Genomic DNA, 24,214 nt, shown 5'->3' on the forward strand with positions numbered 1-24,214 from the left:
GTACAGATTTCTTGCCATTGCTCTCATCTTTTCAGTCCAAGGCAAAGATTTAAAAATATGTTTAAAGAAAATAAAAGTTGTAGTTATTTTGTAGTCTGCTGTAAGCAGTGCTTTTTCCCTAAAAAAATGTTTAGGGGTACTCTCATTTTCCTACTCATATTGAAATACTGCCCCTCAGTGAGGCTAAACAAAATGTTTAGGTGTATGCATTCCCCTTCGTCTCTCCAGAAAAAAATCACTGGCTGTTAGTAGGATCTGGGTCTGAAAAAATTAAAGACTGCAATAATAATATTTTTAAGTACTTAAAAAAAAGTCCTCTTCTCATACTTACATTATATTAATTTTACCACAGAGCCTAGGACTTGCCGATCAGAAGATTGGCGGTTCGAATCCCCGCAATGGGGTGAGCTCCCGTTGTTTGGTCCCTGCTCCTGCCAACCTAGCAGTTCGAAAGCAGGTCAAAGTGCAAGTAGATAAATAGATCTACTAAATAGATCTGGCGGGAAGGTAAACACCGTTTCCGTGTGCTGCTCTGGTTCGCCAGAAGCGGCTTAGTCATGCTGGTTACATGACCCGGAAGCTGTACGCCAGCTCCCTCGGCCAATAAAGCGAGATGAGCGCCGCAACCCCAGAGTTGGCCACAACTGGACCTAATGGTCAAGGGTCCCTTAACCTTAATCTTAAAAATGAAAATAGCTCAGTGAATACAATCTGCTTGAATTGCTAAGAAGCATTTCTGTATAAACTTGTTTCAGAGAGATCCAATAAATAAATAAATAACCACATGGTTAGAGGAAAAGCTCCGTCATGACTTAAAAATAGCAGATAAAATCTGAATTATATGAAATGACTGTTCTTCAGAGTAAAAAGAAATGTTAAAGAGAATGATTAAGAGTGTTCTGTGTTGTTTTAATATGTTATTTTATTTGAAGCAAAGAGATGTAAACACCACTATGTTTCGCTTATGAACACCAATGAAGAATGTGATAGATACCAGATGGGATGAGTGATGAGTCACAACTCTGGGGTCAGAGAAGTGCAGCACAAAAGATGGGTGGGATTTAACGTGGTAGGAAACTGCGTTGTTAAACTAATGCTGGTGTGTCCTAGAACTCATCTGAATGGTGCTTGCTTGTAGAACTGGATGCATGCATGAAGCCCAGCTGGTGTTGTGTGCAAGAAGGCCGCAGCCTGTTCTTAGCTCCCTGAAGTGCAGGGGAGCGAGAGATAGGTAGGAAGCATCTACTGTATAGGACAAGCAGTGTCCCTTTACTGCTATCCCACTCTGTGGGTTAATGTGCTAGCCTTTTTCCAGACATCCATCTGGCTGCTTGCTATGGGGCTAAACTGGTAGTGTTTGCAGTTGCCATGTAGACAGGCTCACATACAACAACAGCTTGTGAGGCATAAAATGCTGATCAATTCACATTTGGGTAGCACTCACAACAATGATTTTTTTTCTGTTAGAAGTGGCCTAGAATATAGGAAACCAAACCCATTTCTTAACAATGTGCTTGTTTTGAAAAGAAAAGAGCACGTACTGTTGACCATGAGAGTCATCTTAAAGGCACTGGAGATTTACAGGTAGATAAAATACCTAGAGGAGATGGAGAGCATGTATTATCTTTTTGTTTGGTTAGTAAGAATGTCAGGAAAGAAGAATAAGCAGCACAGAGCACTGAAATATGTCTCTAATCATAAGTAAAATAAAATAGACAATGAAGCAATGCCCATACATTTGCAACTTCAAGGGGTCACTCACACATTTTAATTTGCTTAAGATAATTTATATGTATAGATATGTATTTAAATATAATTACTATAATTTAAATAGACTTAGGGTGGGATCCAACTAAGTTCTTGCATGCACAAAATGAGGTCCGCTCACACAATGAGACCTCACCCCTCCCAACCTCAACACCCTGCACCTCCAAAATATGCTCCACAGGGCTGAAGGAAACCCTAGAATGGGTTTGGGGGCACACAGGGAGAAGAGATGGGGGGAGGTTCTATTGCATGAATTGACCTTTTTTGTCACATGCATAGCCCACTTAGCACTGCGTTCAGAAGAGTGCAACCAAGTGACCTGTGCTCATTCTCTGTCTGCTGTCCAGGTGCAGACTGTTGGTCAGCAACTTCAAAGATCCCTGTTCTCTCCTTAGGATTCTTTATCTTTAAGCTGGACTTCAAGTGGACAGACTTCCAATTGGACAACTACTTCAAATAGAAGAGTGCCCTTAGTAAAGCGGGACACCCCAGCAGCTTTCTGTGGTGTTGAAGCAGAAACAGCTGGCTAGGTTGCATTGTGAAGCTGGTCTCCTGGCAAGAGCATCACTGCTGCTTACTGGGACAGTTCCATGGGGTGTGCTACAAAACCAGCCTCTTGGTCATGGCACAACTTATTATTTATTAGGGGTAGTAGTCCACTAAGTTTTACCCAGTGAAATGCATGAACAGGTCTACGTTAAGCCCTTCCTGTTCACATCTAGTTGGCTATCATGAGAACAGGATACTGGACTAGGTGCACAACTAGTGTGTCTGTTGCAGCAGGGCTGTTCTTATGTTCTTAACGGGTCTACTTTAAGTAAAACTTAGTTGAATAGTGCCCTAGTACTTATTTGATTTTCTTTTTTGTACCTACCCTTCACCTTTAAGGTCCCAGTGCGGGTTACAGCAATTTAAAAATGCAACATCAAAATCAGTTTAAAACTAACTACAGTCAAGAAAGTAGGGTGTTGTTGTTGTTGTTGTTTAGTCGTTTAGTCGTGTCTGACTCTTCGTGACCCCATGGACCAGAGCACGCCAGGCACTCCTGTCTTCCACTGCCTCCCGCAGTTTGGTCAAACTCATGTTCGTAGCTTCAAGAACACTGTCCAACCATCTCGTCCTCTGTCGAATTCAGTTTGGATGACCATCATATCTACTACTGTGGGCAAGAATCCCGTAAAAGAAATGGAGCGGCCCTCATAGAAAGTAGGGTAGGTCCTGGAAATATAATTATTTGGTTGCTATTTCAAGGTGCTCATGTTAGCGTTAAAAGTCACAAACAATTTAGGCCCCAGATATCTGAAAGACTGGCTTCGTCCCTATGGATCCTCTTAGAATAATAGAATTGTAGAGTTGGGAGAGACCTGAAGGGTCATCTAGTCCAACCCCCTGCAATGAAGGAATCTCAGCTAGAGCATCCATGACAGATGGTCACCCAACCTCTGCTTACAAGCCTCCAAGGAAGGAGAGTCCACAACCTCCTGAGGGAAACCATTCCACTGTAAAACAGCTCTTACAGCCAGAAAGTTTTTTCTGATGTTTCATCAGAACCCCTTTTCTTGTTGCTTGAGACCATTGGTCTGAGTCCTACCCTCCAGAGCAGGAGAAAACAAGTGTGGGTACTAAGATTGGCAGGGGACTCTCTTAGTAGTGCCTTGGTCGCACCTTGACCCTTGGAAGTGGTGGTGGCCTGTCAAAAGGCATTCTCTGTAGAAGTATTTAAGTTTTGAGGGCTCCCTCCCCACAGAGGTGCAACTGGCATCTTCATTATGCAGCTTCCAATGAACGTTGAAGACGCACCTCTTTAGGACCCACCTTATTTTTGCGATTGTAAATTGTTTAGAACTGTTTTCAATATTGTACTTTAATGTTGTAACCTGCCCTGGAACCCTGGGGTGAAGGACAGGTAATACATAGTAATAAGAAGTACGTATAACCATAACAACCACAATAATAACTCACAGGTGTCAGTTGCCAGCGTAACAGCTTCCACATCCTGGGAAGTGTGGGCCAGGGTGGTGGCAAAGTCAGGGTGGTGCCAACCCACCAATATAACCAATCTGGCCCTCCCACCAAGATAGCCACACATCTCCATAATTGCTGCCACCCTGCCCCAGTCATCAGCAACAACGCTGCTTCCAGGAGGCTGGTTCTACAGCCCTGTTGTGCTGGCCACACCTATGTAAAAGTCTGTATAGTGTATGGGGGGGCAGTGTATCTGAGTGAATGCTGCCTTTGCTGTGAGTCCAACTCTCCAGGTGTTTTGTAGAGTGTTTAATGAGCTGCAGTAGTTGTGTCTGTGTAAATGAATTCTACACTAAACTGTGGTCAACCTTTGTCTCTGCACATGCGTGCGCACGCACACACACACACACAGAGAGAGAGAGAGAGAGAGTGTCTTTCAAGTATATTTTTAAAGAACTACAAAATAGAGAAAACCAGATGCTCACAATAAGTGTAAGACTACATTATTGCTGCAATTAATAAGCAAGGGTTATTGTTCTGGGGAAAATCATTAATTGTGCACATTCTTTCTTGGACAAAGACCCATTCCATTTGTCAAATTACTTGCTTAACCCATCAGACTTTGAAGGTGGCTTAACAGACTGCTGCTAAAATAGTTTATATAAATAGGCTCTTTTGAATCGTTTAATAGGTAGAAATACTTCTAAACACAGCACGTAGATGACCTGTGTGGTTTGCCGCCCAAGGTGTAGTAGTAGTGGCCACCAACTTGTATGACTTTACGTGTTGAAAAGAGAAAAGAACATTGACTAAGACAGAAGCTGAGATGTGCTGCATTTTCAGTGGTGCTTGAATTCAGCTTTGCAAAAAGAAATTTCATGAAGGCCACAAAATCTGGCAAAGGGAATGGAGAAAGTGTAAATTAAGTTGCCTCCTGATGGAGACTTTGGAATAGAATGAAGGAGAGCTTTAGTGAAGAGTGGGTGTTCAGTGCCAGAAGATATATACAGTACCTGCCTTGAACTAATGTAATATATGGACTGCCTGCAAATTTCTCAAGCCCCTAATCTCTGACAGCTGAACAATCATCTGTTGACATGTCAGCAAGACACCGCTCTAAAGTGGAGTCGATGGGGGTCTAAAGGCCCATAGAAAAAGCAATGTGAGTGGGCTGTAGTTAGCAAGTAATTTTACACTTTCAGCAAGCTGTCTCTACACTTCCAGAAAGGCAGAAACCTTTATGACGCTGGTCAGGAAGTTAATTTTGAAAGTAGTGAACTTGTAAATGAGTGGAAAGGCATGAGGCACTGAAGTCAAACAGAAATCTCCAAAGAAGACTTTCAGAGGATGATGTGATGGAACCAGCACATATTATAAAGATAAATTTTTGTATTGGCAATATTATTATTAAAAACTATTGAGGCAGCCACAGTATGTTTATAGATTATCTGTTGCTATGGAAAAACCTCTTCAGTTTACTTTATTTCCACCTTCTACGTTCTTTAGTCCTGTTTATCTTATCCTGGAGTGTGACTGTAAAAGGTATAGGGTTTAGGCTCTTTTTCATTTATTTGTTATTTGTATATTTAGTTCTTAAATTTCTATACCACCCTTCACCCAAGGCTCACAGGGCAGTTTGCAACATAAAAACGCAAAAATACATACCATAGTAACAAACAGAAAAACCCCCTCTCTCTCAAACACACAGTTTAAAAGGCCATAAATTGTTTAATTAGCAAAAGGCCTGGGAGAAGAGGAATGTTTCTGCTTGGCGGCTGAAGATATGTAACCAAGGTGCCAGGTGGACCTGGCAGTCAGGGCAGTCGGGCCAGGACTGGTGTTACATGCTCAAATCGTTTTGCAACCTGGGCGTTAAATTCTGCACCAGCTAGGTAATCTAATCTAGAGGTTACCAGAGCATAGACAGCAGAAGTTAGGCTATTCCTGTCCATATAGGGGCACAGCTGGGCTGTCAACCAGATTGGCCTCATTGAACTGTCAATTCATTTTTGTATCCAAGACAAGCTGCAGTTCCCAGGAGGATACTTTAGGGGAAGCCAAGACTGTTAAGAGTGTTATCAGAGAGTTTTTAATGTATTGTGGGGTGTAGCAGCTGAATCTGGTTAGGCTCTCCCTTCAGATCTTCACACGCAGGCACTGAGGAAGTCTTTCCCCTGTATCTTTGTGGAATACAAGGTGCATAGCTGTCAACATTTTCCTTTTTTTAAGGGAAATTCCCTTATTCCAAATAGGATTCCTCGCAAGAAAAGGGAGAAGTTGGCAGCTATGACAAGGTGCAGCAACAGCTTACTGCAAGTGTTGGCTGGGACAACCACCTGCGGGCCCCACACTCTAATCAAGTAGAAAAGCCTGTCTGCCTCCTTTATAGTCAGTCAGTCAGTCTCAGGCTACCTTGTGTTGAGTTCAGCAGCATGGCAAGCATGCAAGTGTTTCCCTACAAAAGCACAGGCAGATGACCTTTTCTCCCTAAGCCCAAAGCCATCCACATCAGTAGTAGTTCCTTGGCTGAGAGATGTCCTCACGCTCATACCCAGTTGACCAGGACATCACAAGGAGGCAGCAGCCATCTTGTTCATGTAGATCACAGATCGAACAAAATGGTGCAGTTTAAGGACGAATAATGGATTCATATTTGATGCTAAATCTTTGACTAAAATGGGAGACGATGACCTTGAAAAGTGTATCTTTGCACTTTGAGGGAGACGTGGATTCAACAGAGTTGTCGGTTGGGTTAAAGAGGTGGTTGTTGATACTCACTAGAACTCAAAATGTTGAAATTGCTCCCTGCCCCTCTGCAGAAAAATAAGCCAATCAATCTGTGCTCATCTGTGTTGCAAGAATAACTAGTAAGTTTCAACACTTATTTCAGTTGAACATAAAATTGGGTGAGGCTTGGATTACAGTGTTTTCATTTAGGACTTATCATCCCAGAAGGTTTGGAAACGTTAATTTCATTTAATAGGGCACTAGAGAATTAAACCTTAAATCATAATACTGTTCTTTATCAGTGTACTGGATATCACCAGTTCACCACATGACCTGCCTATGTGGATATCACACAGTATGCTTTGTGTGTGTGTTTGCTCTTTCTGTTTATGGTATTTAAGAGCATCACATATGGAAGTAATGGCTTGCTTATTGTTGCTTTGTTTTCAGTGTAGTTTTGTTACAACATATAAAGTAATATTCTCCACTCCTGTTGTAATAAAAAGTGACCACAATGAATGTATTATGATACATAGTTCCATATTTTCATTACAGCTTCATATATATAACTAAGTGATATTTTATGCCTGACTTGCTTTCATACCTTTAAGGGGCGCCCCATGACTCTCTTGCAGAGGGCTCCCCAATCTGTCTTGGACCACCACCGATACTGGTGCAATATATTATTCAATTTGTAGTGATGTTACAGCAGCACTATGATAACATATACCAACAATTTAGCAGAATCTCCATCACGTCCTTTTTCCCCAGAGAGGAAGAAACCTCTCTTGATGAAAACAGTAATTATCACTCATAGTATAGCAGGCAACTGCTATGGATAATGATTCTTGAACTTTTAAAAACCAACCTATGAACCAGTCTTCACCCCATACCCATTCATTGACTTGGGAATAATTTACCTTGGGTCCTTGCAGGTTCATCAAGTGTAAAGGTAAAAGGGACCCCTGACCATTAGGTCCAGTCACGGACGACTCTGGGGTTGCAGCACTCATCTCGCTTTATTGGCCAAGGGAGCCGGCGTACAGCTTCCGGGTCATGTGGCCAGCAGGACTAAGCTGCTTCTGGCAAACCAGAGCCACGCACAGAAACGCCATTTAACTTCCTTCCGGAGCGATACCTGTTTATCTACTTGTACTTTGATGTGCTTTCTACAACAATATGCTGCATTGTGGAGTGCTCTTGTTTAGGGTCCCAGCCACCCAGCTATGTCCTGATACAGGTTACACAATTTCATTCCCTGCTCAAGGTTTTCAGAGTGTTTTCAAACACCCCCACTCCCCATCCCACTTCCTGTAGCCACCAAGCATGCTCACTGGTATTCAAGGTCCCTCTGCCCATTTAGGGATTTTCCTTTTTAAGTTTTTTAATACACCAAATGTTGTTCAACAGTGTCAGTTCATACATTCAACGGCATTTCATCAAATGTTGGTTAATCAAGTGCTTGTATGATCCAGCCCTTATGAAACACCTAATATTGTTCAAGTGGGTCCCAATTCACTATCACACAAGGATTTCTTTAAAATGGGAGTGGAGAACAATATAAAGATCTACTGATTGCTATGTGAGAGATTTGCAAGTAAATTGGCAAAAGTTTATGGCACGCAATAGCTTAATGATAATAAGTAAACTTGCAAAATAAAAAATTAAATCATTTGCCATGCCTGGCCTTGTACTCATTTCTTATCTGTAAAATAGGAGTATTTATTGGATGCCATTCACTATTTATTTGGGAAGCTCTGCTGACTAGATAGTGTTTTGTATTAGATCTTTGATCTGCAATATACTGTATATGTACCTGCATATGCAGGTTTCCCCCATTTTTAGTTCACAGAATACAGCTGCTACACATACACGGGGATTAGTATTTTGAAGTAAGCTCTGGTTAATGGACATCAGGGTTCTTGTAAAAAAAAAATCTTTTCAAGGTCCCTTAAACTTGAAATTGATTATTCTCGCACAGTACCATTTCATCTATTTAACAGTTGTATTCTGGGAGTTTAGCATAAAAGTGGAAGGAGGATTTTTATTATGTAGAATCAAATCATTTTGCAGGGTGGGGGGACAAGCCCAAGGTTGCATGATTTGTTTTTAAATGGATGAATCTGTTTTTCAGATCCTCATGTGAAGGTTAAAACTAATGTAAAATTTTCAGTTTTTGTTGTTTGTGTGTTTACTTTTGTATTGTACAGAAGTTTTAACCTTCACTTATTTTCAAAACCAAAGAATTGTGTTTTTTTTTTTTTTACTAAAGCTAAATGAGAGGGAAATGTAACCAGTCATTATTGAGAACTGTACCCAAGGTAATATATTTTAGTAATACACAAACTAGAATGTGCTGTGGTTCATTGTTTTATTTTGACATCAAAGCTGAGAAAATCTTGACAGATCAGATATCCTGCTGATTTTTTTTCTGAAGCTGCTTGTAACATTTTTTGAAAGTGCAAAAAAAGGAAGTTTACCCTTTTTAAACTTTTCTTTCATTTAACAAAGCAATATTCTAACAAAACAGGGACATCAATTATACCATTACATGCATCAGCAAAAGAGCAGAATAATTCAACAAATACATTATGGCCCATGAGCCTCATAATAAAGGGAAAGCTTTACAATGAAAGGATATTGTAGTGCACAAAAAGCTTCATTTTTAAAAATATATACAATAAGGTGGCATAAAGTGGCTTGTTGAGTTTATTCTCTGACTAGCATCCTTCTGCCATTCTTAGATGGGCACTTCAAGATTGAGTACACTGCTTGTTTTTTTGTTTTTGTTTGTTTTTTTAGAAAAAGGTGCACAGCAGGACAACATTCCTACTAAAATACAGGCTTGCAGCATGGCAGCATATAAGTTTAGGCACATTTGAATGCAAAAAAAGTAGATTCTTTACAAAAATCTCTTTAGAACAGTGCAAAGTTGAAGTGCCCGTCAAAAGGCAATGATCACATACAGAACAATATTCCAGACAGTAACACATCCATATTTGAATTAAAACTAGAGAATGCATCTATAAAGAGAAGGCTTTTCATGTAAAAGAAAATTTTTGGTACCCCAAGATTTATGTCACAATTCCACTCCAACAATGTTTTATATACTAGGACAGATAGCTTAAAACACTGCATTAAGATCAAGTCTTGACTCAGCAGTCACTTCAGTTCTGAAGACTCACTTCACAAAGCCACAGTAAGATACATTAGAAAAAAAGCTTTCAGAAATTGGTGTAATGTAGAGCAAACAATTAATTTGACTTACCCTGCAGAGCATTTGCATCTTCAAAAGTTTGTGTACTTAAAAGTTGGCTTTTAGCTTTGCATTTTAAAAGCAGTAGCACTGAGAACATGTCTGTAAAATGAAGGCTCAAGTCCATACCAAATTGTATGGCAAGTACTAGCACCACAATCCAGCAAATAAAAGCTGTGTAAGCAGGATTCCATGTGTACAGCAAATGCTAATGAAGATGCTTATCTAGGCTCCTTAAAACTAACTAGATGTGTTTTTTTGAGGTGGATGGGAATGTGCTTCCCCACTTAGGACTTAGTTGTAAGACACGATGAAAGCCGGATCAGGGCATAGCTAATTTTCCAATGGGCAAGTTTAGGTTGATAATTATGTACAGAAGGACAACTTTTTAAATGGCAATAGGCTAATGGAAAACCATCAAGGAAAAATTCGGCCACTTGCATTGTTTTCTGTCACAGAATATTATCATGAGACTAACAGGATAGTAAGTAATGTGAGAGATTACACAAAAAAACGGGCAATTTTTGCCCCAAGTGTTTTGAGACTACATTAAGATGAAAATTCCTTAATCAATTGTGCAGTGGCAAAAGTCAACATACACAAACATCCAGGAGTTTCCACTGTAATTCTTGCTCTCCCTCTGTTGGCTTGCCCCAGCAATAACCAGGAATGTAACTAATACAGGCAACTCTCAACTTATAGCACTTACAGCCAAAATCATGTATATTCAAAACACATTGGGTGCAGTGGTGGGATTGCCAAAGTTCTTTTCCCCAGATGCCCCCCCCCCAATATTTTTGTCCCCATTTTAATTTAATTTTTTAAATTTGCCAATCTCATAAAGCTGGATGAATACAAGTTAAATGTGAGTATGCTGCAAGTTACCTGTGCGGCACATCAATAATTAGTACTGAACACAATACTGTGATGTTGTTATGCACTCACTCTTGCATTAAGATGCAGGTAGAGATTCACCTTTGTTAGGATGTGGCTAGACAGTCTGGCAGATCAGATTGGTTGTTCACAGTTCAAGTTCACTAAATTGTGCCTGTTCTGGTGGCAAGCCATCCAAACAGATAAGATAATTACTCGTTACAGGTAGGTAGCCGTTCTGGTCTGCCGTAGTTGAAACAAAATAAAAAAAATCCTTCCAGTAGCACCTTAGAGACCAACTAAGTTTGTTATTTGTTATTGGTATGAGCTTTCGTGTGCATGCACACTTCTGAAGAAGTATGCATGCACACGAAAGCTCATACCAATAACAAACTTAGTTGGTCTCTAAGTTGCTACTGGAAGGATTTTTTAAAAAGACAATTACTGTTGCGCAGCACTATCTCTTACAGATTTAATTTTTTTCCATGCAGGAGACAGAACAATAAGTCTCTCATTGTTTTCTGTGTGTAGTAGGGGCATTTCAGATGGCATGAGCATACAGAAAAGCATAACCCTGCCACACAGAAAACGATGACTGGGTAAGGCTGATTATCTGCAGGAGGAGGTTTGCCTGAGCAAGAGTCCACAATACCATTAAATACAAGAATGGCTTTCATACTTGGCTATAAAAATTGCCCTTACCAAAAAAAGAAATAATGAAGAGAGACAAATATCACCACTCAAGGCTTTTCCACTCCTGTGTATTTCCAGTGAGCCTGTTAATTGACATTAGATAAGGCAAGTTAATCCAACATATTACAATGATTTGGCATGTAGCAAGATTACATTTTCTATATCTCCAGGGCGTTTTATGTTTTGGTCTTTAAATTTAAGTGCAGTATCAACCGTTCGGTTTAAAAAGAAGAACCAATCCTTGCCATATTTGGTATCTTTCATATCCATCATTAGTAGTATTTTGGTAAGAAACGTAATTAGCTGCCTTGAATGTCCTTCCTTCATTAAAGGATAGTTCCTCATCGTGTTCAGTTACAAGGCTAAATTAGTGCTGTCTTGGCTAATGTAAATATAAAAATTGATATGAAATAGTGATTTCTAACAATCGCTAAGCCTTAGGCACAAATGATTGCATATGAGAGGATAGCTGAAAAGTATAAAAACAACATATGGTGATTTTTGTATTTTAGTCGGTTGACTGGGTTAATACAACAGTTACATTCAGTTGTCTGTTAGGTGAGCTCTGCATGTGTGTATATAATATGCATACAAACACACACATTACATCATTTAAGGTGCTTTCAATAATAATGATAAAACAATGCTTTCAACAATCTAACAATAGTAACAACTAACCACCCCACCCCTGCAAAGTTAAACAGATTTAATAGAAAGTAACACATTCCCCCCTTGGACTCCCAAGCTAAACCTGCCACAGGTATGTTGGCATTAAAACTAGAGATTTAAAACCACAAATTCTGGTTGCAAACTGACATTTCCCCTCCCTCACCCACAACTTCTTTGTAGCTTGTCTTGTTTTTGTTTGCTTCTTTCTGAAGCCAAAGCAATTATTTCCATGGTCTTTATCAAAACTGATGTCTATAAATTACAAAAATTAGTTCAGATCTACTTAAGTAATTTACACAAGTGGCTATTAAGTAGGAGAACCAAGAAAGCAGCTGTGTATTTAGATCAATGATGGTTAATTTGTGTTGTACACATTACCTTCCATCCAGAGTTCAACATCTCTGTTATCCAATGCAACCACAGAGTTCTTGTGCCTGACAATTGTTCCCTATTCATTATAATGGAGGGAAAGCCCCTGGCTGTCCTTTGTGCCATTTTCACTGATGTTAATGGATAAGTCCTTGCAAGCACAGGAGTTCTGTACACACATAAAGCTCTGTGCCCACAAAGAAACAGAGGATTGGGGAAATAGCTAAAAATACCCCCTAGAAAAAAAGGTACAAATTATATGTATTGGGTGTTATAAGCACTGGGATACAAATGGATAAACTTTGCAGATTATTTTAAATGTTGTCCTACACACATTTTGACTTCTTGCTTATACTTCATGCTATGCAATACACAAGAAAGAAGTTATCACTTGAAAATGTGTCAATTTCTGACAAGGCACTTTGTAGTCCCCAACAGCTTTGGGGAAGTTTCAAAGCAGAACCATTTTTGTTGTTTTGTTGTACATTTTGAATGCAGAAAAACAAATACTTCATTACGTTAATAAAAAGCAAGGCCACCAGAAATAAAGCTCAATATCTAGGCATTGGTGAGCGCGTTTTGCAAAATTAAGACGAGATGAAAACTATTCACAACATTAGTGCTTGTACTGCTTTTTATAGATTTTGGGTAGAGGCAAGAGCGCAACAATATATACCACAAAAGCAGCTCATGATGATCACCTGCAGATTTGGTTCCGTTCTGCCCCCAGGTGTGTGTGCTCATCATCATTAGTTGGGGCCATTATGTGCATGGGCCAATGGCAGAAAGTGACCTCGGCTGCAATGCCACACAAATTGTCTTTACTCACATCACCTCCCTCCTCTTTGCCAGTAGTTACTCAACACAGAGCTATTTTGTACACTGGGGAGCATCCAGTCACAAACATGAACTCACTTCTGTACCTATGTAGAACCCAAAGACCCCACATTATTGTCCTCTTGTGCAGTATTGATAGTATGCAATAGATACAATTGTTCTGTTTCCCAGCAATTGTAAGGATACAAGCTTCTTCTTTGAGACCAAATTCAATGCCATTCATACAAGTGAGAGTGCTGCTACCCCTAAGTATGCAGCAGCAAGCTGTTCAGTTGCAGTACAAAATGGCAACATACAAAGGGAAGCTCCCATTCTAGTGTGGTATCTTCCTGGCAGCACCAACAAAACTTCCCACATGATCAGTCAGATTTTGCTATCTCATACTATAATGTATCAGGTAGTGTCTAAACTGCACTATTTTGATTCTTCTGCTTATTTATAAAATGCATTAATTGCCTTTCTTCTCAAAGGCAATATATAAAAAAATTCTGCTATAATTGTTAATACAGGGTTGACTCCCAGACAACTGTGGGAAGGATGTACTTCTGCACAGTACTTTTGTTCAATCCTTTCATTCCAACCACATTGCAGAAATTAGTAGGCCCATGTGTTGGATTCTGCCTGTAGCTACCCATCTAAGAATTCTTTATGTGATCATAAAACCAGGGCTTCTTTTCCCAGCTGGAACTCACTGGAACTTGGTTCTGGCACCTTTCAGGTGGGCGCCATTGCCATTCTAAAAGAGTGAGGGAGGTACAGTGGTGCCTCGCAAGACGAAATTAATCCGTTTCGCGAGTCTCTTCGTCTTGCGGTTTTTTCGTCTTGCGAAGCACGGCTATTAGCGGCTTAGCGGCTATTAACAGCTTAGCGGCTATTAACGGCTTAGCGGCTTTAAGAAAAAGGAAACAAACTCGCAAGAACTCGCAAGATGTTTCGTCTTGCGAAGCAAGCCCATAGGGAAATTCGTCTTGCGGAACGACTCAAAAAACGGAAAACCCTTTCGTCTAGCGAGTTTTTCGTCTTGCGAGGCATTCGTCTTGCGGGGCACCACTGTATTCGTGGTGAGTTCCAGCACTTCTTTTTCTAGAAAAATAGCTCTGCATAAAACTACCTGTTCCATCTCTACCAGCATAAGCTCTGTAATGCTGTACCAAGCCCATTATGGGTGCCACTGCAACCTAGCACTTCTTTGTCACTCATAACAAGTTAATTGAAGGATTTGTTGCTGAAGTCATCTGTTCACGTGGTCTAAAGTTTTTGTTTAGCTGTATATAGATTACTTCCCTGAAATAACAATTAAAAAGCCTGAATGGTGATATTCTAAATCCTGTTGGTTTTTCTTGAAATATGAATGAGACTGGAGTCTAACAAAATCTGAGTAGTTCGCCATAATTACGTGGGTGTGCTGCGGGGGAATAGGGTTCTTACATTTATCAAAGAGCCAATGAACATCAAATGTAAACATCACCTACTCAAACTCAGCTGGGATCTTTGCTCAGTTGATTTCAAAGAGAAAGGTCACCCAAATTTTCAGTCTGATACCAGCAAAAAGACCTCAGGAATCCTCATGATTGTGTTATGTTTATATTAAACAGAGATAATTGTTTCTGACTCCCCATATTATGTCCAAAATTATACATTCCACTAACAATATCATCAAGCAATGCTTTGGGAATCACTGGTGATTGTTGAGTATTGGAGTGCTTACACATGGTACCAGTTCAGCTAAGCCTGAAGTAGGTAGTTTTTTAATAGGATTATCAGAAAGCTGTAGGCTATTTGAAATGTAGGCTCTCATTTGGTTTCTGGCTCCTTTGCATCTTCCTTTTTGTTCACACGGCAAGGTGGTAAGGAATGCATTGCAGTGGATGTGGTTGCTAACTGGTTCATGGCCTCATCTTCACGTGGCGGTGGTTTTTTTGCTGCAGGGGCATGCAAACGGTGGGCATCTAGCATTTCCAGCAACAAATCATAAAGAGGGACCACATTCTTGCACTTCATGTTGTAGAGGTGCTCCATTCCTTTATTGCTGCAGATTCACATAGAAATAAAACAAGATGTTATCATGCAGAGAAATCATACTTTCAGGCATGGATCTACCACAGGACAAAGTAGGGGAATCCAACTTTGGAATACCCTGAGAAGTGCCACCAATTGACACGATGGTGGTGGTGGTGGTGATGATACTATTCAGGGGTTGAATTCATTTCTTTTTCTTTTTGCTTCCGAGACCAACATGTCTTAAGTCTCTTCACGAGACTCTGCAACATTTTTAGGGCATATCCAGATGCTGCAGATCTTTGTCTCAGAAATGTTGCAATTCCCTAGAGAGATAGGCAATACATTTGTCCTCATAGTAATGCTATTGTGACTGACATTCTAAGATTGTTCTACTGCTGTCATGTTGCACAGTGGTGAAAACTCAGTAACATTGAAAAAGGACTCGAGTTCAGTGAAAAAGTGCATGCTTTACCCCAGGGATAGCCAATATGGTGGCCTCCAGTTATTGTTGGACTACAACCATCAGTCCCAGCCAGCGTAACCAAGGATCTGGCATGATGGGAGTTGTAGTCTCAAGAGAGGGAACCACATTGGCTACCCTGCTTTATGTGCATAGGGGCCTTGGTTCAATCCCTCTGTGTTTTCCAGTAGAACTTTTGACTGTGACTTGTCTGAAACTCTGGAGAGCTGCTACCAGTTAGGTTACACCCTCTAAGAAAGAAGGAACAATAGTGCAACTTGACATATTCCTTAAATGTTTATGAATTCTGAACTACTCTTTAAAAGCACTCCATATTATGATAAGAATTTGGTGGTGCTAGTGGCTCTGGGCCTGTCCACAGATCCTGACTCTTCCCTCATAGGCCCCTTTCCTTCCCTGCCCTCATTTTAAAACACCACTACAGTGTCATGTTTCAGTAGAGATGTACAATTGCTTATATACCCCACACATAACTTATTATTTATTTTATTTCTTTATAAGATTTCTTACCAGCCCTTCACCATAAGGCCCCAAACACAGCCTTCCAGCCATGTATTGTGACCTGTCAGGGAAAGTGGAAAAAAGGATGGAAGACAGGAATGAGAAAAGAGAATGTCTGAGGTGTACTAAAATTTAATGCATTCAGTCCAATGCGCTTTATCTTAATGACATGAATCGCTTTGTAACAGAACATGTCCAAAATACAGAGGTCTGTAGCCAAGGGCTATTGATATGGGACCTAAGTTAATAATGTCCAATAATTTTAACTGGCCTCCTTGGAGTACGATTGACGCTGGAAATAACAAAGATTGTTTTATACTGCCTCTGATGAAGAGTGCGATCTAAACACAGTGGCCTGAATAAATTATACTTTAGTGCACCATTAGAGGTTCTCTCTTCTCATTCCTGTCCTGGAAATTTACTATATATCTTTTACTAATAAGAGTCACAATTTGCTTCTTCCTTAAAAAAACCTAAACCTAAAAGGCATACCAGTATGTGCTTGTCATGTGTGTAGAAACATTAGGTTATCTGACTTTCCATTGTTTTAATGAATTGTTGTTATTATTGTTATTTACCATATTTTTCGCTCTATAAGACGCAGCAGACCACAAGACGCAACTAGTTTTTGGAGAAGGAAAAGAAGATAAAAAATATTCTGAATCTCAGAAGCCAGAACAGCAAGTAGGATCGCTGCACAGTGAAAGCAGCAATCCCTCTTGCTGTTCTGGCTTCTGGGATAGCTGCGCAGCCTGCATTCGCCCCATAAGACGCGCACACATTTCCCCTTACTTTTTAGGAGGGAAAAAGTGAGTCTTATAGAGCAAAAAACATGGTACTTGTACCCCTCCCATCTGACTGGGTTGCCCCAGCCACTCTGGGCAGCTTCCAACAAAATATACAAAACTGCAACAGAACATCACACATTAAAAGCTTCCTGATGCAGCGCTGCCTTAAAAGTTATATAATAATTTATCTCTTTGACATCTAATGGGATGGAGTTCCATAGGCGGGTGCCACTACTGAGAAGGCCCTCTGCCTGGTTTCCTATATGCTCACTTCTTGCAATGAGGGAACCTCCAGAAGGCCCTCAGAGCTTGACCTCAGTGTCCAAGCTGAATGATGGGAATGGAGACACTCCTTCAGGTATACAGGACCAAAGCCATTTAGGGAATTAAAAGTCAACACCAACACTTTGGCTCCCAGTACGTTTCCGAGCATAAATCAATGTAGATCTTTTAGGACTTGTGTTATATGGCCCTGGCAGCTGTTCCCAGTCACCAGTCTAGCAGCTGCATTCTGGGTTAATGGTAGTTCCAAGTCACTTTCAAATGTAGCCCCACATAGAGCACATTGCAATAGTCCAAGTGGGAGATAACAATAGCATGTATCACTCTGGGAAGACAGTGTACAGGCAGTTAGGGTCTCAGCCTGTGTACCAGATGGAGCTGGTAGACAGCTGCCCTGGACACAGAGTTGACCTGTACCTGAGTCCAAAATGATCTTGGGGCTGTGTACCTGGTCTTTTAGGGTCACAGTTACCCCATTCAGGACCAAGGAGTCCCCCACACCTGCCCGCTCCCTGTCCCCCACAAACAGTATTTCTGTTTTGTCAGGATTCAACCTCAATCAGTTAACCGTCACCTATCCTCCAACCGTCTCCAAGAAACTCACAAAGGACATTCACCACCTTCACTGGTTTCAATTTAAATGAGAGGTAGAGCTGGGTATTGTCCACATACTGGTGGACACTCAGCCAAATCCCCCTGATGATCTCTCCCAGCGGCTTCATATAGAAGTTAAAAAGGATGGGGGAGAGGATGGAACCTTGAAGCACCCCACAAGTGAGCACCCACGGGTCCAAACACTCATCCCCACACCATTTTCTGTACACAGACTAGGAGGGAGCAGAACCACTACATAACAGTGCCTCCAGCTCCCAAACATCCTAGATGGTCCAGATGGATACTATGATGGTATCAAAAGCTGCTGAGAGATCCAGCAAAACTAGGGAACAGTTTTCCCCTCTGTCCCTAGCCTGCTGGAGATTATTGACCAGCATGACCAAGGTGGTTTCAGTCCAAATGTTCCACATCCTCTAGAGATGCTTGAAGTTGTTCAGTGACCACCCACTCAATCATCTTACCCAGGATTGGAATATTTGAGACTGGATGATAATTGGCCGAGGTGACCAGGTTGAAAAATGGTTTTTTAAGAAGCGGTTTAATAACCACTTCTTTAAGGGGGTCCAGGAAGACTCCCTCACAGAGGGAAGCATTCACCACAGAGCCCATTGCCCAGCCCTGTCTGGCTCATTTTTATGAGCCAGAATGGGCAAGGATCAAGGAGACAGGTGGTCGGTTTTACTTGTCCAAGCAGCCTGTCCACATCCTTGGAGGTAGCAGGTTGAAACTGATCCCATACAACTCATCTAGACAGGGCACTGGCACTCCCCCGCTCCGGCCCTGCTACCACGGTGGGCTCTACCTCTTTCCAAATTTGATTGATTTTATCTGCAAAATTGTTGCAGGAGATCTTGGGGTCCTTACCAGACCCCAATGGTGAAGGTGGTTCTATTAGACTATGAACCACATGAAAGAGTCTATTGTAACTGTTTTTCACAAATGTGACATTTATTTATTGAATTTATATACCACCCTATAACTGCAGGTCTCAGGGTGGTTCACAGAATAAAATCAAAATATAAAACTACAAAAAAAGCAACAACAACCCAATAACTCCCTTACACACACACACACACACCATTTTAAAAGCACATTGGGTTGATTTGATTGACATCCTAAGGCCTGGTTAAAAAGGAATGTTTTTGCCTGGCGCCTAAAGGTGTATCATGAAGGCGCCAGGTGAACTTTCCTGGGGAGAGCATTCCACAGATGGGGAGTCACTGCAGAAAAGGCCCGTTCTCGTGTTGCCACCCTCCAGACCTCTCAAGTTTAGAGGTGATGGAGGTTAATTAAATAATTTCAGAGCGGACAACCTTGTCTGCAGAAGTACTTGTCCGTATATCTCCTTATGGTGAAGGGAAAAGAACATTTTTGACACTCCCTGTAGCATATTATATTATGATGTCTGCTTTGTTTACAAGTTAGCATTCACTAGTGCAACTCACCTCATATGCCTAATGTGGGAAAGGATGAGGAGGAGCTGAGCCAGTCGCCTATGCTGCTGCTGCAGAGAGAGGCCTGATTTGGCCATCAGATGTATCAAGGTGTCTGTGATTTTATCAAGAACGCGATGGATATGGTCTTTTTCCTCCAGTGATTTTAAGCTGCTGGAAAGAAATGTGTAGATACCTATGGAAGAAGGCAAGAGAGAGAAAAAAGTGAAGTGGCAGCAGGATTCTAATATGTGAACTTTGTTCAATGACAACATATATATCCACACTACAAATGTAGGTGGTAAACACTCTTACCTAGGATTTTTAGTCCTTTTTTCCTTTTAAAAGATTAAATTTATTGTATTTTGTTAAAGCACAGATAAGGCAAGGCAAAGTAATGAACTAAACAGACACAGGACCGAGAAGAAACCACAACAGACTCAAGTTGTGTTCTATGAATAAAGAGAACATATTAAGCACTTTTAACAAATAATTGAAGCTCAACACCACAGCAGCCTGAAATTAAATCCACAAAATGGCATAGAACCAATGTAAATTTACAGTACTGTTGCACTTTGGCTCCAACTGAGGCATCAACTGATTATCTCTATCTGATTTTCTCTGACTGAAGCATGAATAGCCGGTCAATCAAAAAGAAAAATAGGTGTGGAACTTCCATTAGAAATCATAACCTTTAGGGAAGATTCAAATATTCAGTAATATTCAATAAAGGTGACACAAAGTCTTCACACATGAATTCAGTATTCTGTGTGAAGATCCGGCCTCCACACACCCCAGCTCCTATGAAAGAGGGTCTCATATTAAAGCTTATCTCAGAAGGAAGACTGGAGCTAACCTTTGGTCTTAACCTTCCCTCTGAGATGGTAATTATGGAAACAAGCCTTTCACCCTCACCATACACACCAAAAAAGGGGAAAGAAAAGTGAATGTAAACTTTGATTGCTAGATATAAGACAGACAGTCACATTGCCACATGCTCCTCATCCCTTTATCATATCATCAGCATTCTGGCAGTCTGCTTCAAACTTTGCAGCTGGGCTGCTTGGACTGCAAGCCACAACACATTAATTCCAGAAGTTTCCTATTAAAGTCATTTGCACTATTTCACAATATATGAGTAGTTTTGTAGGCAAACTGACAATGCCTAAGTGCTGAGTTTATACTTGTTTCCCCATCCAATTAAATAGACTATATATATAACCCATGGTCTTCAGTTAAACTCAGGAAAACTGGTTATGGCTCTCAAAGTTTGGTGTCAAACTCTCAAATCCTTAGGAAGTTCATTATGCTAAAATCACATGAAAACCCACAGGACAGGTTAGCTGCAACAAATCTGAGACTGCAGTTTTACATTCATGCGCTAAGTTTAATGAACTGGATTTTAAGTTCATTATATTCAGTGAGAAAACTTCTGAGTAAAAATATGTACTCATTGTAAGAGCCAAGGGTTGAAGTGTAACAGTCAATGTTTCCAGGGCATTCAAGAAAGTGTGACTAATTTTCTTTGGATTGGGGCCCCAGAATACAGTGCTACACTACTGCACTCCATAGAGTGCATGGTTGTAATACTTTTTTGCTTGCTTGTTTGTTTCCCAAAAATACAACTTTGTTTTGTAAGTTGAAGGGTTAATTTCATTTCTTCCACATAGAATCTAGGGGCAGATTCCATTTTGTTACTAAGCTGATGAAATACTGCTTCTGTCCTTGCAACAAGAGACATGCTGCTGTCCAAATATCTGGATAAAATTTCACAAATTGGTGTCAATGTCCTATATTTTGCAACTGCAAACACAAACAGAAGGGGAGGCTGAAAACACTACTTTCACTTTAGGCCAATGTTAATTCCGCCTGCATGCAGCTGAATGCTCATAAAAAAATAAAGCAAGCATAACTTGTGACCCACCAAATGACACCCATCTCCTCTCCTTCCCAGTGATGGGGCTTATACACTTACCTTTCATCTACTCTCTCCAGGCATTGTCCACACTTTGAAGCTCTGTGTCCAAGCATGGGTGTAGCCAAGATTTTTTTTTTGGGGGGGTAGGCTTTTGTTAGGGGGGAAGAACCTCAGATTTATATTTTTATTGATTTTTATTTACTTAGGGAGGCAGTTGACCCCTGACCTACGCCCATGGGCTATGCCCATGAGCCCAAGCACCCTTTTTTGCCCTGGAGTTTTCCCCGCAAAAACGCACTCAATTGGAGCAAACAGCAATCCTCAGAAAACCCAACTGGTTTTTGCTCTGTTGCCCAACAGCATTGCTCTGTTGTCCTCAGCTACAACTAGAATTGCTATAATACCTTGTGTATATTAATTGTGGCTTTTTTTACATCAAAACGAAGCTCCTGCATATTCTGTTCAGAATGCTGATGCCACAATAATTTGTGCTGTCTGTTGCTTTGACTACAGCAGCTTGTCCTGCAATTCAACCCTCAGAGAATAGCTAATAGGAATAACATGAGATTCAAGAAAAAATATGTAACAAGCTACAGCATCATAAGAAACTAGAATCAAAGCCTCAAATAATATGAGGGATGTGTGGCCTGTTATCTGTCCGAACTGAGGAGGAGCTGGTAATCAAAATGGGCAACAAATTGAACACGAGTCAGGAATGCGATATTGTGGAACAAATGGCAAATACCAAAACTACATTTACAGAAATACTGGCTTGCATTCAAAGATAAGGAAACAGAAGTAAGTTTACAGAAGGGAAGCTCCCCCCCCCCCCCACAAGCCATTTGCACTCACACCCTCAAAAGCCTCTATAGAGGATCTGGTCTCTTCCCTGATTTGAAGCTATTCCACCTTCATCATCTCACATTGTTCTGGAGCTCCATAGGCGCCGACGCCATGGGGCTTGAGGGGGCCCGAGCCCCCTCAAAAATTCGTTTGGGGGGGCTCCGCCCCCCCAATAATCTCCGGCGCCCCTCCAGCAGAGCGCCATCGCCGCCCCTCCCCCAGCCCAAAATGCACAGGGAGGGGCGGGCTGCATGCCTCCTGTCCTCCCTCCCGAGCAAAAGCTCCACCCAATTTCCTTTGGAGCTGATTAATAGGCGCAGCACGCTCTCCCCTATTCGCTCACGAGGAGGCGGCGCCACTTTATTTGCATATTCATGAGCTTATTTATTATTCATGAGCTTTCCCGGCGCCCCCCCCCCCCAATATTTTTTATAAGTCCGCGTCCCTGTGGAGCTCCCCCCAAACCCTCTGACAAAACTTTTGGGGAATGCTGGCAGATGTAGGGGATATGAAACTTCACATTCACTTGTCCATTCAAGTCTTTGTATCAAAGGCAAGTAAAGCCAACACTATTGAAATCACAGAAGCTTTGCAAAGCAGCCTTGTGTCCCATTTTCTGGTGCAATGCCCAAAGCAGTGATTTTACCTGTAGGTCATGCAACAGTTCAAGGTATGCATGTATCTGATGCATGTCATTGGGGCCTTGCCTCAAGCTTTCGTGAACCCTAGGAAATACTTTTCTGCACTACTTGCTTATTTCTTTGGCTTCCCTGTGGAAGGGTGGATTAGCAATCTCACACTGTCCAGAGCCTTTCAAATATCTATTGAACCTGGGCAGCTGCCCGAATAGTATCTTATAAGAAGATGCAACAGAAAAAATGGATTATTACCACATCTACTGGGGAATATCTGGAAGGAAGTTTAGATATCAAAAAGTTTATGAAATTTTATCGTTGTTAACAAACTTTATCTTACTGTACATGCTGCTTAACGTTGGAACAAGCTTCCAATTGCATATGTACCCCCCCCCCCGCCAAAAAAAAGGAGCAAGCACATGTCCATGAGTGGAAGATGTGGGTAGGGTTTGCTTGCAGCTCTGAAATTCAATTATTGTGCTGCATACTAGCATTAAGCTCCTTGTTACTGCCTGAACAACTTTAGCACAAATGTGGATCCATTAAAATTTGTAGTGTTGGTGGGAGACGGATGCACCCTCACCAACTCCACTGGGCACAAACCTGTACATACACAGACACACACCTCTCACACACATACATACACATGGGCACATACGTTCCCCCCCCCCCATGCCACGCATTACACAAATATGACTGAATGGAGAAGGAACAAACTTTACCTCCCTTGCCCAACCTATTCAATTAAACACAGAGGAGGGTATGTGGCAAATGGAAGACACCTTCCCTATGCCCATCTTTTCCTCTCTCTCATACAGCACATGCACATACCCATCACTCTTTTCTTCTCTCTCTCCCTTCCAACCCACTCTCCTTTTACCTTCCCATCCACCTAATTTTCCTATTCATTTTGCCCTTTCCCAGGGTATATATCAGGTATTGTGGTGCTGGTGTCTGTCAGCCAAATATAGATGCTAACTATGTGAATGTAATTAGCATGTCCAGTTTAAAGAGCAGGCATGGATTGGCAAGCAGTACTGAGATTATAACACATGGTTAGATTAATACTATGACTCCCTACAATTAGGAGAACTATGATGCCCCACAATTTAAACACACACACACTGTTTCATTTTTACTTTTTACTTATAACTGTATGGCAACAAGAACAGGAAAAAGTAGCAACGTGGAATTTGAAATTAGAGCTGACCCCTTAACAAGCATATCTCACTTACCAGAATTGAGTAGGACAATGGATTTAAGGCACACAAATTCTTCCCCTTGGACGTTCATCATTCGAAAGCGGGAAGATGTGGCCAGCAGCATGTCAAATATTTCCAAAAAACCTTCAACACATTTTCCTTGATTCCTGCAAGAAAAGATCAGAATCTGAGTGATGCACGTGTGTTTCTGTGTGATTAGCACTCAAAAGGGAGAGCTGAGACATCAACTGAATCTGAGTGTAGAACATGTGAGCTGGAGAGAAAACCAATTGGGGCCCAAGGGTCAGAGATGAAAATTGGCCCAAGAAAGACAATAGATCTGTACAAGTGAAGGGAAT

At 41.1% G+C, this 24,214-nt stretch overlaps 1 protein-coding gene and 1 long non-coding RNA gene across 8 annotated transcripts in view; one reads left to right on the plus strand and one right to left on the minus strand.

The window, feature by feature from the left end:
• LOC114594261 (uncharacterized) overlaps nt 1-24,214 on the plus strand; it is a 105,486-nt gene that overhangs the window by 9,030 nt on the left and 72,242 nt on the right. The window lies entirely within an intron of this gene.
• ESR1 (estrogen receptor 1) overlaps nt 8,817-24,214 on the minus strand; it is a 201,512-nt gene continuing 186,114 nt past the window's right edge. For 4 of the 6 annotated variants that reach the window (XM_028723695.2, XM_077925904.1, XM_077925899.1 and 1 more), the window contains 3 exons: nt 23,889-24,022; nt 19,270-19,453; nt 8,817-15,185 (listed from right to left, as the gene is read on the minus strand). In XM_028723695.2, the coding sequence (XP_028579528.2) occupies nt 14,951-15,185; nt 19,270-19,453; nt 23,889-24,022 (553 nt within the window). In that variant the 3' untranslated portion in view covers nt 8,817-14,950. Of the gene's footprint in view, nt 15,186-16,148; nt 16,201-19,269; nt 19,454-23,880; nt 24,023-24,214 lie in introns of those variants that run through there. The other 2 variants (XM_077925902.1, XM_077925903.1) reach the window with 2 other exon arrangements.

This window comes from Podarcis muralis, chromosome 3, assembly GCF_964188315.1.
Source record: "Podarcis muralis chromosome 3, rPodMur119.hap1.1, whole genome shotgun sequence".
NCBI lineage: Eukaryota > Metazoa > Chordata > Lepidosauria > Squamata > Lacertidae > Podarcis > Podarcis muralis.